Source organism: Myxine glutinosa, chromosome 6, assembly GCF_964187855.1.
Source record: "Myxine glutinosa chromosome 6, kmMyxGlut1.1, whole genome shotgun sequence".
Taxonomy (NCBI): domain Eukaryota; kingdom Metazoa; phylum Chordata; class Myxini; order Myxiniformes; family Myxinidae; genus Myxine; species Myxine glutinosa.
Window position 1 is genome coordinate 33,617,453 of NC_136266.1, and position 18,877 is coordinate 33,636,329.

At 42.4% G+C, this 18,877-nt stretch overlaps 1 protein-coding gene across 1 annotated transcript in view; it reads left to right on the forward strand.

Moving 5' to 3' along the window:
- LOC137429356 (uncharacterized) overlaps positions 1-14,984 on the forward strand; it is a 73,008-nt gene extending 58,024 nt beyond the window's left edge. The window contains exons 11-13 of the mRNA XM_068119309.2: positions 8,754-8,882; positions 9,087-9,242; positions 11,307-14,984. Coding sequence (XP_067975410.2) covers positions 8,754-8,882; positions 9,087-9,242; positions 11,307-11,457 — 436 coding nt within the window. The 3' untranslated portion in view covers positions 11,458-14,984. The remainder of the gene's footprint in view (positions 1-8,753; positions 8,883-9,086; positions 9,243-11,306) is intronic.
- Positions 14,985-18,877: the final 3,893 nt, after the last annotated feature.

The following is an 18,877-nucleotide window of genomic DNA, read 5'->3' on the forward strand; positions in this document are numbered from 1 at the left end:
TGAACAAACAAGAGTACAGGAGGAGAGGTGAGGAAACATGGCAAGCTTACAAGAATAAAGGGAGGGTTTGTGCAGTGCAAAAATAAAGTAAACTAGAACAGCACTCGGTAGAGCGAATACCTCCGCCAGGCTGAACAGTTTGTTTTCTATCCACTGATAGGCCGGATCTGGATTCGGACCTGAACCAAAATCTCATCGGCTTGTTCTTGTCACCGAACCAACTTGTCCACCAAGTTTAGTCATATATGAATATGAATGATCGTTTTAAGGCCATTTTCCCCGCTAGAGCGGGGGTTAGCCTTGCGGGCCCCATGACAATCATGGTTCCCTGTTTGAGGCAATGTTTTTATGGCCGGATGCCCTTCCTGACGCCAACCCTTAGTCGCCTCTTACGATGCGCAGGGATACGGTGTACCTATTCTAAACCGGGGTACACACCGGGATCATTCATCCCAGCAAGCTGGTACTCAATTTGCCGACCTCGGAAGGATGACAGGCTGAGTCAACCCCCCTGGTGTTAATTTAGCGATCGACCGGGATTCGAACCCAGGATCCCAAGCCGGCACCCTAACCGCTAAGCCAACACCAGGCTACCAAGTTTAGTCATAACTCATCCATAACTTTTTAAAATATCATGTTATATATCGATTTTCGCCAGATCTTTCAATGGTGAAGAATCACTTAAAAATTAAACAATGCTAGTATCCGAATCCATATTCAGATCTTCATCAAAATCGAATCGATTCGACTTGTCACACCCAACTGGTCCACCAAGTTTCGTCCAAATCCGTCCATAATTTTTTGAGATATCCTGCTATTTATCGTTTTTGGTCCCACCTCCCAATGGTAAAGAATCACTTAAAAAATTGTACTAGCCGGATGCAAATCCTGATCTTCACCAAAATCGAACAATTTCGTCCCTCTCACATACACTACATTTCTGCTAAATTTCGTCCGAATCCGTCCATAACCTTTTGAGATATCTTGTTCACAGACAGACAAAGAGACAGGGGTAAAAACATAACCTCCTTCCACCTTCGGTGGAGGAGCCAGACGGACCTGACATCCAGACAGTTAAGCCAGCACAAACGCGCACACAATGATTAATTTTATTCATCCTTCCATTGTCTTGTATTCGAAGTCTGTGAGTGCGATCCCAATCTAGGGGGTTTATTTTAACGCCGCGTCCTTTGTTATCGGGTACCGTTTAATAAACATTTATTTTTGTACATAATTCCGTTTTCGTTCGTGAGTTACTTTCCACAGGGTGAAGACGCTGGCGCGCACGGACCGTGAGGTAAATCTCGCCGCTTCTTCTTCCTCTTTCCTCCTTTCTCCTGCGCGTATAGCAAATCCGCCATTGATTGTCGCCTCATTAAGCTCGTTTCCATCCGTGATTGCCCGGTCTTCACCGAGGGCAATCGCATGACAAATGGCAATAAATACCCAACATACACGACACATGGAAATGAAAATTAAATAAATACCATGACAAATTGACTACATAAAGACCGTCCTGAGGAAGGAACTTTCAGATTGATAGAAAAATTTTGTGCTTGGAATAATATTTCAGACAAATAACCTTTCTCAAAAATTATGGTATAAAATAGGAATGCTTGTACAGGGTATCCTCCTTTAAAGTTGTTCCAGCTAACGTTTCATTACAATGTCCATAATAATTAGATACCAAGACTTCAAAGAATGTCGTGATTATTTACCCATAACTCGCTATTACATCGTCGGGGAGGAAGCAGCAGCCTTGGAGGGACCCCCTGTCAGCTGGAGAAGGGGAATAACTGTCCGGGTCCCAGTGACTCGCCACCAGTTGATTGCTTTATCTTACTAAAGAGTATTTTTTGTCATTTATTTACAGTATTGTATTACAAAGTACAATACGGAACATATATACAATAAAAAGTGTGCACATTTACTTAAACGTAATGCATTTAATGGGGGCTATACCTAACATACCTATTTATTTTATGAGTCCCCTTCCCGGAGACTATAAGTTTGCTCCCCCTCTGTCTGTCTGTGGTTTTTCAGACTTTTCCCCAAACCCCTTGGCATATTAAACTGAAACCTGGTACCTGGCACTTTATTATGATAAGTTACAGAACAAGTTCGAGTTTCAGGGTGTTTCGTCAATTTTCACAGAGTTATGCTATTTTTGGACTTTAAAAATATCACATCGGTAAGGGACAATGACATGGGTAAGCTCTTGGTGAACGTCATCTCGGGATATGCTCCGCAGGTTGGTCGGAGCGATGAAGAGAAGGACAAGTTCTGGTGTGCAATAGAGAAGCTGATGGAAACCGTGAAAGATGAGGAAGTTGTTGTGGTAGGAGGAGACCTAAATGGACATGTGGGAAGGAGTATGGATGGTTTTGAGGGAGTTCATGGGGGTTACGGATATGGTGTGAGAAATGGAGAAGGTGAAAGGATTTTGGAGTTTGCTGATGGAACTGATTTGTTGATTTGTAATACTCAGTTCCAGAAAGAGGATAATAAGCTTGTTACATACACGTCAGGTGGGTCGACGACAACCGCTGACTACCTGATGGTGCGTAGGCGAGATAGGGGGCACCTCCGGGACACAAAGGTGATCCCGGGGGAGGAGGCTGTTTCACAGCACCACTTGGTTGTCTGCGACATAAGGGTAAAAGGTGCGAGGAGAGCTCGGCGGGTGAAGTACCAACCGAGAATGAAGGTGTGGAGGTTGAAAGAGGTGACAGTAAGGGAGGCATTAAAAGAGAGGCTGAGTAGGGTAGAGGATAATGTGGTTGAACTTGAAAGAGGTTGGATGTCAATGAAAGCTAGTCTGTTGGGAGCCGTTGGTGAGGTATGTGGATGGACAAAAGGACCACCGAGGCACTCGGAAACATGGTGGTGGGATGATGAAGTTGGAAAGAGGATTGATGAGAAGAGGAAGAAGTTCAAAGAGTGGCAGAAGGCGAAGGGTACGGGAGCAGAAACAGCAGAGCATGAAAGTTATAAGGCAGCCAAGAAGCCTGCAAAGAAAGAGGTAGCAAAGGCGCAGGAGGCATGTAGGAAAATGTTTGGAGAACGCTTGGATTCGAAAGAGGGTCAGAGAGCAGTATTCAGGATTGCAAAGCAGATAGCGAAAGAGAGGTGTGATGTGATGGGGGTGAGTTGCTTGAAGGATGAAGTGGGACAAATCGTTGTCGACCCAGATGGAATTAAAGGAAGATGGAAAAGATATATGGAAATGCTGTTGAATACAGAGAATGAATGGGATGGCAACATAGAGAGTAACCCAGTTTTAGGACCGGCAGAGAAGATAACTGAGAAGGAAGTTGAGGAAGCGATAAAAGCAATGAAGAGTAGAAAAGCGGGAGGGCCGACGGGAGTTGTGGGAGATATGTTGAAGGTAGCAGGAAGTTGGGGTGTGAAGAGAATGACAGAGATCTGTAATCTTGCGGTGAAAGAAGGCCGCATTCCAGTGGCTTGGGAACTGAGTACCCTCGTCCCTCTATACAAGCGGAAAGGTGACCCTCTAGAGTGTGGCTCGTACCGAGCGATAAAGTTATTGGAGCATGGAATGAAGGTATTGGAAAGGGTGTTGGAGAGGAGGATAAGGAAGAAAGTGAAGATCGACGAAATGCAGTTTGGATTTATGCCAGGAAGAGGAATGACAGACGTGCTTTTTATTGTGAGGCAGTTGCAGGAGGAGTATGTGGAGAAGAGGAAGAAGTTGTTTCTTGGGTTTGTTGATCTGGTGAAAGCATTCGATAGGGTTCCACGCAAAGTATTGATATGGGCAATGAGGAAGTTAGGAGTGGAGGAATGGTTGATCGGAGTAGTGATGGCAATGTACAAAAGAGCACGCACAGCTGTAAGGACGTAGGACGAGAACAGTGGTGAGTTCGAGGTGAAGGTGGGAGTGCATCAGGGGTCGGTACTAAGTCCACTACTATTTGTAGCTGTGATGGAGGTGCTGGCTCAGAACGTAAAGGAGGGTTCACCGTGGGAGTTGTTGTATGCAGATGATCTGGTGTTGATTGTGGAAAGTATGCATGGACTGAAGGAAAAGATGAACAAGTGGAAGGAATGTATGGAGACAAAAGGTCTGAAGGTGAATATCGGAAAGACGAAGGTGATGGCAAGTGGTAAAGCATGTGGTGAGGTGGAAAAAACTGGGAAGTGGCCCTGTGCTGTGTGCAGGAAGGGTGTCGGAGTGAACTCCATTCAATGTACAATGTGCGCTGAGTGGGTTCATCAAAAATGTAGTGGTCTGAGAGGGTCATTAACCAGTGTGGCAGCTACATTCAAATGTAAGGTGTGCACAGAGGGAGCTGCACATGGAGGAAATGTTGAGTTGGATCTTGGAGACGGCATGAAGCTGGAAGGTGTGAAAACATTTTGCTACCTCGGAGACATGCTGAATGGAGAAGGTGGATCAGACTCGGCAACGGTTGCTAGAGTGAGATGTGCATGGAAGAAGTTTCGGGAACTGAGTGGCGTGCTGACGAGGAGGGGAGTGTCGTTGAAGCTGAAGGGAAAGGTGTATGCTGCATGTGTGAGAAGTGTTATGATTTATGGGAGCGAGACATGGGTAATGAACGTGGAGCAGCAACAAAGGTTGGAAAGGGTGGAAATGCGAATGGTTCGATGGATGTGCGGAGTATCGTTGAGAGAGAGGAAGACAAATGATGAATTGCGAAAAATGATGGGAATAGAGCCTGTGATTGATGCTGTGAAGAGGAACAGGTTGAGATGGTTTGGTCATGTGTTGAGGAAGGATGAAAGTGACTGGTTGAGAAGAGTGATGAAAATGAATGTAGAAGGAAGTAGAGGACGGGGAAGACCGAGAAAGACTTGGCTAAAGATGGTGGGAGAAGAAATGCGGGCAAGGGGGTTAACAAGGAGAGATGCAGAAAATAGGGCAAGATGGGGAAGATTGTCATGGGGACCGCAAGGCTAACCCCCGCTCTAGCAGGGAAAATGGCCTGAAAATGCATGTTGTTGTGTTGTTGTAAGGGACAAGTTTTGCAAAGAGATAAATCGATCCATTTAACGTCGTTTCACTCAACGTCGTGGATTTCAAGAACGTAACCATGACGTTAACCAAGGACCAAGTGTAATAAAGTCGCCAAGTCAAGCAAGAGTGTGCGTAGTTCTTATGGAGAATGTCGCATTAGCTTAAGACATAAATACGCAAGAACATTCAGCTTGCTAAAATACACAAATGCAAAATATGTATTCAACCACAAATATTTAGTGTTACGTTGACATGTTTTGATTTTCAATCCAAGTACACAGTTCATGATGCAGAGATTTCAGGTTCATATCCATGTATTGATTTGTCAATTTCCTCCTTGTATCCATGTGATTGGTGTGAAGTACATTGATATTTCATAATGTCCAAGTTCTACAGGATGACCAAAATTGCTTAAACCACAGAGCGTTACTCGAGTTGGGGGTTTCTTGCATTTTCTGCTCTTATATGTGCTTTTCACAATTTTGGTAATTGTCCCCCGTCGCACAGCGGAGCGAAAGGGGGACTATGGCTTTCCCCTCCGTCCATGTGTCCGTCCGTCCGTCCGTCCGTCCGTGTGTGTGTGCGGGCGTGCGTAAGTGAAGGACCGCATTCGAATTTGGTGTGTGGGTGCAACCCACGTCAAAATCCAAGATGGCCGCCGCCATGTATGTCTGAACCTTGTAACCTGCATATCTTGAAAAATAAGCGAAGTACCAACTTCTAATCTGGTGTGTGGGTGTATCTAGGCATAAGGAAGAAAGCTATTGAAAATTGGGTCGCCACGTCAAAATCCAAGATGGCCGCCGCCATGTATGTCTGAACCTTGTGAGATGAATATCTTGAAAAATAAGCGAAGTACCAACTTCTAATTTGGTGTGTGGGTGTATCTCGGCATAAGGAAGAAAGCTATTGAAAATTGGGTCGCCACGTCAAAATCCAAGATGGCCGCCACCATATATATGTCTGAAACTTGTGAGCAAAATATCTCGAAAAATAAGCGAAGTACCAACGTCTAATCTGGTGTGTGGGTGTATCTAGGCACAAGGAAGAACGCTGTTTAAAATCGAGTCGCCACGTCAAAAGCCAAGATGGCCGCCGCCATGTATGTCTGAACCTTGTGAGATGAATATCTTGAAAAATAAGCGAAGTACCAACTTCTAATTTGGTGTGTGGGTGTATCTCGGCATAAGGAAGAACGCTATTGAAAATTGGGTCGCCACGTCAAAATCCAAGATGGCCGCCACCATATATATGTCTGAACCTTGTGAGCGAAATATCTTGAAAAATAAGCGAAGTACCAACTTCTAATCTGGTGTGTGGGTGTATCTTGGCACAAGGAAGAACACTGTTTAAAATTGGGTCGCCACGTCAAAATCCAAGATGGCCGCCGCCATGTATGTCTGATGCCATGTATGTCTGAACCTTGTAACCTGCATATCTTGAAAAATAAGCGAAGTACCAACTTCTAATCTGGTGTGTGGGTGTATCTAGGCATAAGGAAGAACGCTGTTGAAAATTGGGTCGCCACGTCAAAATCCAAGATGGCCGCCGCCATGTATGTCTGAACCTTGTGAGATGAATATCTTGAAAAATAAGCGAAGTACCAACTTCTAATTTGGTGTGTGGGTGTATCTCGCCATAAGGATGAACGCTATTGAAAATTGGGTCGCCACGTCAAAATCCAAGATGGCCGCCACCATATATATGTCTGAAACTTGTGAGTGAAATATCTCGAACAATAAGCGAAGTACCAACGTCTAATCTGGTGTGTGGGTGTATCTATTGGGTCGCCACGTCAAAATACAAGATGGCCACCGCCATGTATGTCCGAACCTTGTGAGATGAATATCTTGAGAAATAAGCGAAGTACCAACTTCTAATTTGGTGTGTGGGTGTATCTCGCCATAAGGAAGAACGCTATTGAAAATTGGGTCGCCACGTTAAAATCCAAGATGGCCGCCACCATATATACGTCTAACCTTGTGAGCGAAATATCTTGAAAAATAAGCGAAGTACCAACTTCTAATCTGGTGTGTGGGTGTATCTAGGCATAAGGAAGAACGCTATTGAAAATTGGGTCGCCATGTCAAAATCCAAAATGGCCGCCGCCATGTATGTCCGAACCTTCCCCTTCTCTTGTCTTCCGCTCCCTCTTTTTATATATTTTGTTTGTCTGGTTGATTTGTTTGTGAAGTAGATGTTAGCTCTTTCACGAACCTCGATTCAGTATACAAAAAAAAAAAACAGAAAAAAACTTGTGAGATGAATATCTTGAAAAATAAGCGAAGTACCAACTTCTAATTTGGTGTATGGGTGTATCTCGCCATAAGGAAGAACGCTATTGAAAATTGGGTCGCCACGTCAAAATCCAAGATGGCCGCCACCATATATATGTCTGAACCTTGTGAGCGAAATATCTTGAAAAATAAGCGAAGTACCAACTTCTAATCTGGTGTGTGGGGGTTTCTAGGCACACGGAAGAACGCTGTTTAAAATTGGGTCGCCACGTCAAAATCCAAGATGGCCGCCGCCATGTAAGTCTGAATCTTGTGAGATGAATATCTTGACAGATAAGCGAAGTACCAACTTCTAATTTGGTGTGTGGGTGTATCTCGGCATAAGGTAGACCGCTATTGTAAATTGGGTCGCCACGTCAAAATCCAAGATGGCCGCCACCATATATATGTCTGAACCTTGTGAGCGAAATATCTTGAAAAATAAGCAAAGTACCTTCTGGTGTGTGGGTGTATCTAGGCATAAGGAAGAACGCTATTGAAAATTGGGTCGCCACGTCAAAATCCAAGATGGCTGCCTCCATGTATGTCTGAACCTTGTGAGCGAAATATCATATCATAGCATGTTTTCTGCTTGTTCCACTTTGTCAACTCACATCACTTCCCTGACGGGGGACCTAGGCGTAACGCTTGTTACAGATTATTTTCAACTGCAAACTGTTTTGTGATAGTTTAGCCCAATATGTGATAGATGTATGAGCTCCTGCATAGGCTTGATATTGCTATAGAAAATAAATAGCACCGCAAAGCGGGCGTAACCCCTCAGCCCATGCATGGTGGAAACCAATTTCAAGATGGCTGCCGTGGCGGCCATATTAAAAATCGCAGCGCGCCCATTTTCGAAAGGAACCTTCCTCTACTCAACCCCAACACACACTGCAAAAATGGATTTCATCGGACAAGCCGTTCTGCTTGAAATTGATGGAAACCAATTTCAAGATGGCTGCCATGGCGGCCATATTGAAAATCGCAGCGCGACCATGAACCTTCCTCTACTCAACCCCAACACACACTGCAAAAATGGATTTAATCGGACAAGCCGTTCTGCTCGAAATTGACGGCATCCAATTTCAAGATGGCTGCCGTGGCGGCCATATTGAAAATCGCAGCGCGCCCATTTTCGAAAGGCACCTTCCTCTACTCAACCCCAACACACAATGCAAACATGGATTTAATCGGACAAGCCGTTTTCCTTGAAATTGACGGAAACCAAAAGTTGACGGACGCCCGGACGCCCGTGACGACAATACCCCTTAGCCCAATTTGGGCTGAGGGGTGAAAAGCATACTCCTAAAAACCTTTCATTGATGAGAAACAAAGTATAGAAAAACGAACTTCATATGAAGTCTTTGGTTCGAAACCCATTTGCAATCCATGAACGTTGAACATTTAAACAAACAAAAATGTCTAGTGTACAAAATAAGTCGTCACAAATTATAGGAATATGAAATGTCTTCCAGATATAAACCGCATGAGAAACTGAAAGTTCATGGTGGGATTCCCGAGTTTCTGGCGCCTGAGGTGGTGAACTACGACAATGTTACATTTTCAACGGACATGTGGAGTGTTGGAGTGATCACCTACATGCTGTAAGCATAAACCGGGATTAACTGCAGAACAGTATTTTTTATCATCCACCTGTCCACCTGTTTATTCACGCCATTGTCACACATACTCCCAAACATCAACCTTCCAAATTAGTGATTGAATTATTCTTTGTTCATATGGGTCCGATTCAAAAAGAAACTTTTGAAATGCTATGTTTCTCCTCTTATTTTTGGATGTTCTCCCAGTCTCAGTGGCCTGTCGCCATTCATGGGAGCGAATGACAACGAAACTTTAAACAACATTGCCAGAGTACGCTGGGACTTTGAACATGAAGCATTCGAGAACATTGTCTCCAATGAGGCAAAAGACTTTATTTCAAAGCTTCTTGTGGAAGTAAAAAGGTGTGTGTACCAACGTCCTCTACCTTTGAACCTTTATCTTAATATTGCATTCTTTATAATGATTTTCAAATGGTTTTTGAATAATTTGATTTCATTGTGTAGTCCATTATGCACCATTGTGATGAACCCATTAGTATAATTCCATTCTTATTTCACAATTATTTTTTCCTGTTTTCAGTCAGAGTGCATGCCAGGCAAATACTGTTCCAAATTTGGCTGAACCTAACTGAGCATGCTGGTTTGTTATGGGAATGTCAAATATTCTCTGCTCTAGCTATGAGATAGATCCGTATCATCTATCTATCTATCTATCTATCTATCTATCTATCTATCTATATATATATAAAAGAAAGTTTTTGTTTGTTTGTTTGATTGTTTGTTTGTTTGTCTGCACACGCTAATCTCCTGAACGGTGAAAGATAGGAGGAAACCTCCAAAACAAAAAATGTCGAGACGGGTTCAGGGAAGGTTATAGGCTAGGTGGCGAGGCTGGTCGAGGCCCACCTCGGCCAGGCTGGGCCCATTTCGCAATTAAAAGCTGAGCTGAATTATAGTAGTCAATCTTCTACGGCCACGAGTAAAAGCTGAATTATAGTAGTAAATTCATTCAAAAAGAACTAAAAATGTCGGGACGGGCCCTGGGAAGGTTATAGGCTAGGTGGCGAGGCCGGTCGAGGCCCACCTAGGCCGGGCTGGGCCCATTTCGCAATTAAAAGCTGAGCTGAATTATAGTAGTCAATCTTCTACGGCCACGAGTAAAAGCTGAATTATAGTAGTAAATTCATTCAAAAAGAACTAAAAATGCCGGGACAGGCCCCGGGAAGGTTATAGGCTCGGTGGTGAGGCCGGTCGAGGCCGCTTCGGCCGAGCTGGGCCCATTTTGTAATTAAAAGCTGAGCTGAATTATAGTAGTCAATCTTCTACGGCCGCGAGTAAAAGCTGAATTATAGTAGTAAATTCATTCAAAAAGAATGTCGGGACGGGCCCCAGAAGGTTATAGGCAAGGTGGCGAGGCCGGTCGACGCCCACCTCGGCCGGGCTGGGCCCATTTCGCAATTGAAAGCTGAGCTGAATTATAGTAGTCAATCTTCTACGGCCACGAGTAAAAGCTGAATTGTAGTAGTAAATTCATTCAAAAAGAACTAAAAATGTCGGGACGGGCCCCGGGAAGGTTATAGGCTAGGTGGCGAGGCCGGTCGAGGCCGCTTCAGCCGGGCTGGGCCCATTTCGCAATTAAAAGCTGAGCTGAATTATAGTATTCAATCTTCTACGGCCGCGAGTAAAAGCTGATTTATAGTAGTAAATTCTTTCAAAAAGAACCCGGGCAACGCCGGGTGCTTTCGGCTAGTGGTCTATATTTTAAAGATAAATGACAACTCAGGCCCAAATTTGGGAAAAATAAACAAATAAAGAAAATGAAGTGAAAACGTTTGCTTACTTCAATAATGTATTTGACCTTTCTGGAAGAGAAAAATAACAGAACATTCCATGTTGTGACCATAAAATAATAGCCTGAATGTGCCACATAAAATTGACAAAGGGTGACTAAGGATTGTGAGACAAACAAGACCAAGGCTGGGTTCTGAAGGGTCAAGAGCACACATTATTGCAATGAGTCTATTGTCCAGAATGCTCATTGCAGGGCTGAGAAATTTTTTGCTTGCCAACGGTGTGACGTAAAACCAAGGACAAAGGCATCGTCCTGTTATCCCTGGTGCCAGCATGTGCAAAATACAGTGGATAAATGCGAGACAGCTGTTGCCAATAATAGCATTTGACTTGGTTCAGTCCCTGGGAAGTTATATCGCTGCGTTTTCACAAAATATCCTTGTAATGAAACAATGAAAACGCAATTTTCCATGTGACTACTCAAACAAAATCTTGCAAAATTAGAGGTCACTATTCATTCTTAACGTCATCTTTTTCTTTGCAGTTATTATTTTACATGGCTTTTTTAAAACTGCATTTTATCAAATAACATGTCAAACGTGATGACAAATATTAGAGCAAGTCAGGTTGTCCTAATTCATCTGCTGTTCCTGATCCTTGGGCAATGGTGTGCAGTGGTCGCATGAGTGCCTCACAATGTATGCGACATGAATGGTTTTGTGAGGAGCCGGGAGAGCAGGAAGGACAGCGGAACGTCCATCTAAAATCACAAACAATGCTTCATAACTATGTTGTGCAACACAGGTGGAATGCAAATGAACCCTAAATCATAAGAATGAATGATCCAAAACCTTTTTCAAACACACTTGCTGAGTCTTATTTTTGTTAAAGCTCAATTATACATTTGAGACCTGTTATGATGAGCACTCATATTGAAATTCTTTATGAGTGTCACCTTTGGTCGACAATCCCATTTTAATGAATAAATTACATCTCAATCCACCGAAAAATTATATATGTGCAGAATTACTATGTTTGTATTATATCAATTGAGCCAATTAGCGTAGCAGATAAAACCCAAATGCAGGTGTAATCCTTCAAATTGTGATAGAAGCGTGAAATTAATCATGGGTAGTCCCAAGAATGAACATGTTTCAAAAACCCCACTGGACATGAAAAAAATTCAATATGGCTGCCAATTTCAAGATGGCGGCAATCTGAATCACCAAATCAAGTGATGAGGTATTACCAGTTCAAATTCAATTGCAAATGATGTGTTAATAATCGAGATTTGTCATGCATTTGCCTTAGACTATTAGAGGTTACACATACCACAATGTAAGACTCTCCCCATTATTGTGAGGCCTTCCCCATAATAATGGAATGCCTAGCCCTGATTTAGAGTTATCTTTTTGTAACGTCAATGCAAGATCTACTAGACGTTAAATATACATTCCCTCAAAACAAGGGCCACCATTGTGAAAATGAGGTTAAATTGAGAAAAACGTCAGAAATGGAAAGGAGGCGACAGCATATGTTTTAAGGCCCATTCATCTTCATGGTGCACACATAACTGTTGTTTAGCTATCATAAGAAGGTATGTAACTCATAGCTATATTACGTAGTAACCTGTGTTATATATGTGATGAATTTAAGGTTTCACCTGCTGTATATGCCTTTTCACACAATTTTCTGGAGTCTTTATCCAAATTGCATTGGTATGCCTTATTACCTCCACCACCAAAGGTGGATGGAGGTCATGTTTTCACCCCTGTCTGTCTGTTTCTCTGTCTGTCTGTGAACAAGATATCTCAAAAAGTGATGGACGGAATTGGACGAAATTTGGTGGAGAGGTTGTGTGTGTGACAAGGACTAATCGATTTCATCTTGGTGAAGATCCGGATTCGGATCCAGCTAGTGGGACTTTTAAGTGATTTTTCACCATTGGGAGATCGGGCCAAAAACGATATATAGCAGAATATCTCAAAAAGTGATGGACGGAATTGGACGAAATTTGGTGGAGAGGTTGTGTGTGTGACAAGGACTAATCGATTTGATTTTGGTGAAGATCTGAATATGGATTCGGATACGAGAATTATTTAATTCTTAAGTGATTCTTCACCATTAAGGGATCGGGCGAAAAGCGATATACATGATATTTAAAAAAGTTATGGATGAGTTATGACAAAACGAGGTGAATGAGTTGGTTAGGCGACAAGAACAAGCCTATTAGATTTTGGTTCAGGTCCGAATCCAGACCCGGCCTATCATTGGGATACAAAATGAACTGTCAGCCTGGCGGAGGTATGCGCTCTACCGAATGCCGTTCTAGTATTATATATGTGGGACCTTATATCAATTTATTTATGGTGTAATAAGTGGTTTATACTGCTAATTGCAAATCATTTACAATTTGAAATTGACAACATGTTCAATTTCTTAACGCTACCTTTTGGATTGTGAAAATTTTCGTATTGTGTGGAATTCATATGGCACACTTCAGTGAGTCACTTTCATGCGAATTATGAAAAGTGATAACGACAAAAGAGGCACACTTTCATCTTTCAAAAGAAAAAAAAACAAACAAAAAAAACACCTTTAGAGGCCATTTTTCCCCGCAAGCGGGGGTTGGCCTTTTTCGGGAACTGTGGTTGTTGTTGTTTTTCGGTCCCCTTTTTGAAGCAATGTTTTACGGCCGGATGCCCTTCCTGACGCCAACCCTTTTTGCTGCTTTTTAACGACAAGTAGGGAATTACCAGTGAACTGGTACTCAATTTGCCGACCTTGGAAGGATGAACAGGCTGAGTCAACCCCCCTGGCGTTAATTCAGCGTTTGACAGATTTTATTGTAACGATCTTTAATCAAATTAATTAATTAATTAGTTAATTAGTTAATTCATCTTTCAAAAGAGACAGATAATATTTCATATGTCAATCATAGCCTGCCATATTTGATATGCCACCATTTAGAATTTATTTGATGGCCAATGGGGTTTTTTTATTATTAAAATATCCTCTTCAGAGCTCTCATGCAAATTTACATGTTTCTATCACAATATGAATAGCTTTTATGCTATCCGCCACCTCTAAATGTGGAAAAATCTCAAGTGGAACTTTTGGCCAAACAGGAGCTACAGATCAAACTGTTTCAGGTGAAATGTAGAAAGTTTTTTTGTGGGCATTGCCACGACAATGTGTCACACTTGCAAGCACTGAATGATTGTGCTTACCCTTTTTGGACAGGGAAAGGAGGGGAGAGGGGATGGAATAGTCTTGGTCCAACATATTTTCGATACAAAAATTAATCTATGGAACACATACGTGTTCATTATAATGAGACTCGACGGTAAAACGGGTATTGGATTCATGTGAGCATCATTTAATTTGAAATGTGGAATAAAAAAGTTGAACATGTGACGTAACAAATATAGTCAGATATCAAGTCGATCCAACAAGATGCGCAGATAATGTACTTATCTTTGGGCCAACGTGTCCCTGTTTGATTCTTAGTCTGACTATAAACTGTCAGATTGGTCCTTCACGGTCACAGGGCATTGATTGCATCACAGTGTACTATGATGCCTTGCATGGATATAAAGCTGGGTACCCTGTCTTCTAGTATTAGTTGGTAGAGGTTAAATATTCCACGGTGCCATTCATGAAGAGAAGGAGAATTATCATAGATTCAAAATTATCACAAAATTCCAAATTCCTGCCAGATTCAGTTGAACATCAGCCCTGGCTAATGGAATAATGACTTCCTGGCTGACCCCACAAAAAGGTAGGAATAATCGGAGTATTATTAGTATTAGTAGTAGTTGTAGGAGTAGCAGTAGTAGTTGTAGGAGTAGTAATAGTCGTTGTCGGAGTAGTAATAGTAGTTGTAGGAGTAGTAATAGTAGTTGTCGGAGTAGTAATAGTAGTTGTAGGAGTAGTAGTAGTAGTTGTAAGAGTAGTAGTAGTAGTAGTAGTAGTAGGAGTAGTAGTAGTAGTTGTAGTAGTAGTTGTAGGAGTAGTAGTAGTAGTTGTAGTAGTAGTTGTAGGAGTAGTAGTAGTAGTTGTACGAGTAGTAGTAGTTGTACGAGTAGTAGTAGTAGTAGTAGTTGTTGGAGTAGTAGTAGTAGTAGTAGTAGTAGTAGATGATGATGATGATCAAGTAAATGTATTGTATTCTGTGTGCATACAATTGTGAGTGTTTTTGAAAGATGATTTTGAACTACATGATGATTTTGTCAAGACTGATTTTTCTGGCTTTTGCCGTATTAATTGGCAAAACCCTTGTTATTATGAGTTGTGACAGAGCTTGTATTTTGGGGTTTGCCAAGTGTGTGACAATAAAAAAAATCAGTTGTTGCTTGTGTGTCTTTTGCAGAATAACATGCACCACAGCAAGAATGTTACAAAAAAAAGAAATCACTAAAGCGGAAAGATGATGGGGAAAAAAGTAAAACAGTACAACTGATCTAGACAACATTTTAGATTCTCGTGTCAATATGATAAGTTAGCAAATTATCAGTTTACCTTTCTTTTGTTTTTTTGAGGCACAATATCTAGGCCTATTGAAGAGCGAGGTTACAGAAAGTAAAATGTAGCATATTGACAGTGGGGTAGTGGAGGAACATGTTGATGCAACAAGCAAGGGAAATGAACAGCCAGGGGAGGGTCTGGGAGTGGAGGGGGGTAAGAATGAGGGGGAGCGGGTGAAAAAGAGAAAGTGAAACAGGGAGGCCTTCCAAACGCGAGGAGTTCAGATTCTATAAAACGAGTTAATTATGCAATTATTCAGGGTGAGAATCAGATCTGGAAAGGGAGAGACATATAACTCAGATACAGAAGAAGGTTTCTCCCCATGTATGTTCTTGTCACAGAAAACTTTCAAGACACTGCACAACACAAGTGAGACATGTCTAACTGACCTGTTGCTTCCGGTTTCAGCCATCACAGCATCACCCAACCACCCCATCACGCAACCACTCAACCACCCCTGCAGCATCACCCAACCACCCCTGCAGCATCACTCAACCACCCCATCACCCAACCACTCAACCACCCCTGCAGCATCACCCAACCACCCCTTTCACATTTCTCACATCGAATCATTAACTCTCTGTATATTTTTCCCATAAAATGCTCGACAAAACTTCTATCCTTGGAAATACTTTCAAATAGTGAATTGTAAAAGAAAATTGCTCTTACGTTTACATAAGAGCATTGCTTTTAGGTATGACGTGTTCCAGTGGCCAACTGTAAAAGCTTGCCAGGCATTCAGCATGATTAGCAAATCAGCAGTGGTTACCAGCCGTGCTAGGTGTTGCACGCCATCAATAGATGGAGCAAAAGGGTGCTAGCCGTGTGAGGTCCAGCTAGATGTTGCACTTCCATCAGAAAAACCTCGTGCGAGTAGCCCAGGTCGCCAGCTCGACTCAAAAGAGAGTTGGCAAATTCCTCTGAGTCAGGCAGGAAGACCCAAATATAACACATGCTTAATCGCAGTGAGGTTAAAACAAACAAACATTATCTTGCTGATCAAGTTAGTTAGGGTTAGCGGACTAATGAACCAGATCTGCATCCGGACATGAACCAAAATTGTAATGGCTGGTTCTTGTCACCTACCCAACTCATCCAACAAGTTTTGGCATAATCCGTCCACAACTTTTTGAGATATTGTGCTATACAGTACATATCGTTTTGGGCCCCATCTCTCAATGGTGAAGAATCACATAAAAAAATTATTGTATCCGGATCCAGATCTTCACCAAAATCGAACCAATTTGCCGTTGTCACACACCCAACATATCCAGCAAATTTCGCCCAAATCCCTCCATAACATTTCGAGATATCCTGCTCACAGAGAGTGAACGGGAGAGACACACACACACACAAATAAAGACATTGTACCAAGGAACACTCCCGGGGTTTGAGGGTAGTGGAGTAGCAGCTGAAACCCAAATCCTATCCAGGTTCCTCCTGATGGCTCCATCATTGTTCTTTACTTCTGGTTCATTGTGATGTCTCCAAGGCAGTATTTCGTTTTCCGTTTCATTACGATTGTACCATATCCTGATGCTGCGTGGACTGTGCTTCCCCGCTGACGGACCTCTGGAACCTTGTACCTGTTGCTATGTTTGAGCCTGGGGAGTAACAGCTGAAATATATCTATTTGGGTTATTTCCGCCATCTTTCTTCTTTGTTCCTTTCACACTTCTTTATACTTTTTCACATTTCTCTTTATTCATTCTAATTTTTGCTTTTTCTTTTCTTTCATCTCATTCACTCATTATTTCTCCCTTTATCTCTCTGTCCAAGGAGAAGTGAATTCTTGCTGAAAGTTTTCTGTAAGACTCACTTGGCTGCGCCTGTATGAGTTTGAGGGTCGTGGAGTAGCGGCCAAAACCCAAATCCTATCCAAGTTCCTCCTAATGACTTCATCTTTGCTCTTTACTTCTAGTTTCTTCTGATGACTCCAATGCAGTACTGTATTTGATTTTCTGTTTGATTTAAAAAACAACAAGCATAGGCCCTAAATCAGGGAAAGGTAAAATAAAAACATCGTCCTCCTCCTAGTGCAGCTATACAGTCGAGGCCAAAAATATTGGCACCTTGCACTTTTTTCAAATAACTCACAATTTTCTCGAAAAATAAGTTGAATTTGACAAAGTATTTGGTCTCCACAATTCTGTATTTCACCGTTAATATTACAGAACATTTGTTTTTGATTCAGAACTTAATATATCCTTTTAAATCAGAAAATAAAAAGAAATGGCATTGACAAAATTTTGACACCCTGGACTTAATATTTGGTAGCACACACAGCCAAAATTGACAAAATAACTGCAGTCAGGCACTTCCTATAGCCATGAATGAGCTCCCTGCACCTCTCTCCTGGCAGTTTGGCCCACTCTTCTTGTGAAAACTGCTCCAGTTCTCCCAGATTTGAAGGGTGCCTTCTCCCAGCTGCTGTTTTCAGATCTCCCCATTGGTGTTAAATGGGATTTAGATCTGGACTCATTGCTGGCCACTTCAGAACAGTCCAGCGTTTTGTCTTGAACCATTCTTGGGTGCTTTTAGAAGTGTTGTTGGGGTCATTGTACTGCTGCAAGACCCATGACCTTCGACGAAGACCCAGCTTTCTGACAATGGGTTGAACATTGCGCTCCAAAATGCCTTGATAATCTCCTGGTTTCATCATGCCATGCACACATTCAAGGTACCCAGTGCCAGAGGCAGCACAGCAACCCCAAAACATCACTGAACCTCTATGTTTGACTGTACGGAAGGTGTTCTTTCCTTTGAAGGCTTCATTTTGTTTTCTGTAAACATAGAGATGATGTGCTTACCAAAAAGCTCTAATTTGGTCTCATCTGTCCACAGGACATTCTCCCAGAAGGATTTTGGCTTGTTCAGGTTTGTTTTGGAAAACTCCAGTCAGGCTTTCTTATGTCTCTCTCTCTCTCAGCAGTGGGGTCCTCCTGGGTATCCTACCATAGAACTCCCTTTCATTGAGTTGGTGATGGATGGTGCGAGTTGAAACTGTCGTACTTTGTGTCTGAAGGTCAGCTTGAATCTGTTTGGCAGTTGCTTGAGGTGTTTTCTCCACCATTCGAACAATCCTTTGCTGCAATTTTCAATTAAGTTCTCCCTTGTGGCCACGTCCAGGGAGGTTGGCTACAGTGCCATGGGCCTTAAACTTCCTGATAACATTGTGTACGGTAGACACAGGAACATCAAGGTCTCTGGAGATGGACTTTTAGCCTTGAGATTGTCCATGCTTGGCTATAATCTTGTGTCTGACTTGAAATCTTGTGTCTGATCAGAAAATTCTCTGGTTTTCTTTCTTTTCTCCATGCTCATTGTGGTACACACAGTGACACAAAACAGCAGAATGACTCCTTTTCTCTATTCAAACTCGCTGAAAGAGTGATTTTTATATCGCAGGCACCTGTTCAATGTCACAGTGAAGGAGAATCACCTGCTTGAAATCTAATTAGCTCCAACAACTTCTAAAAGGTACCAATAATATTGTCCGGGGCATTTTAGGATTTCTGTGTGCAATAAGCTAAGATTTAGTAATTTTTGTACACCGCTCCTTTCCTATGCCATCTCCAGGCTCTGCATGACGTCATTGCCGAGCACTGAAGGCAATGACGCGCGCTGAAAGAGAGTACTCAGTTTTCACTCCGGTTTCTTTCTTGTTTGTTTGTTTTCTTGTTTGTTTGGTTGCCCGGGTGATATCTCAACCATCCTTT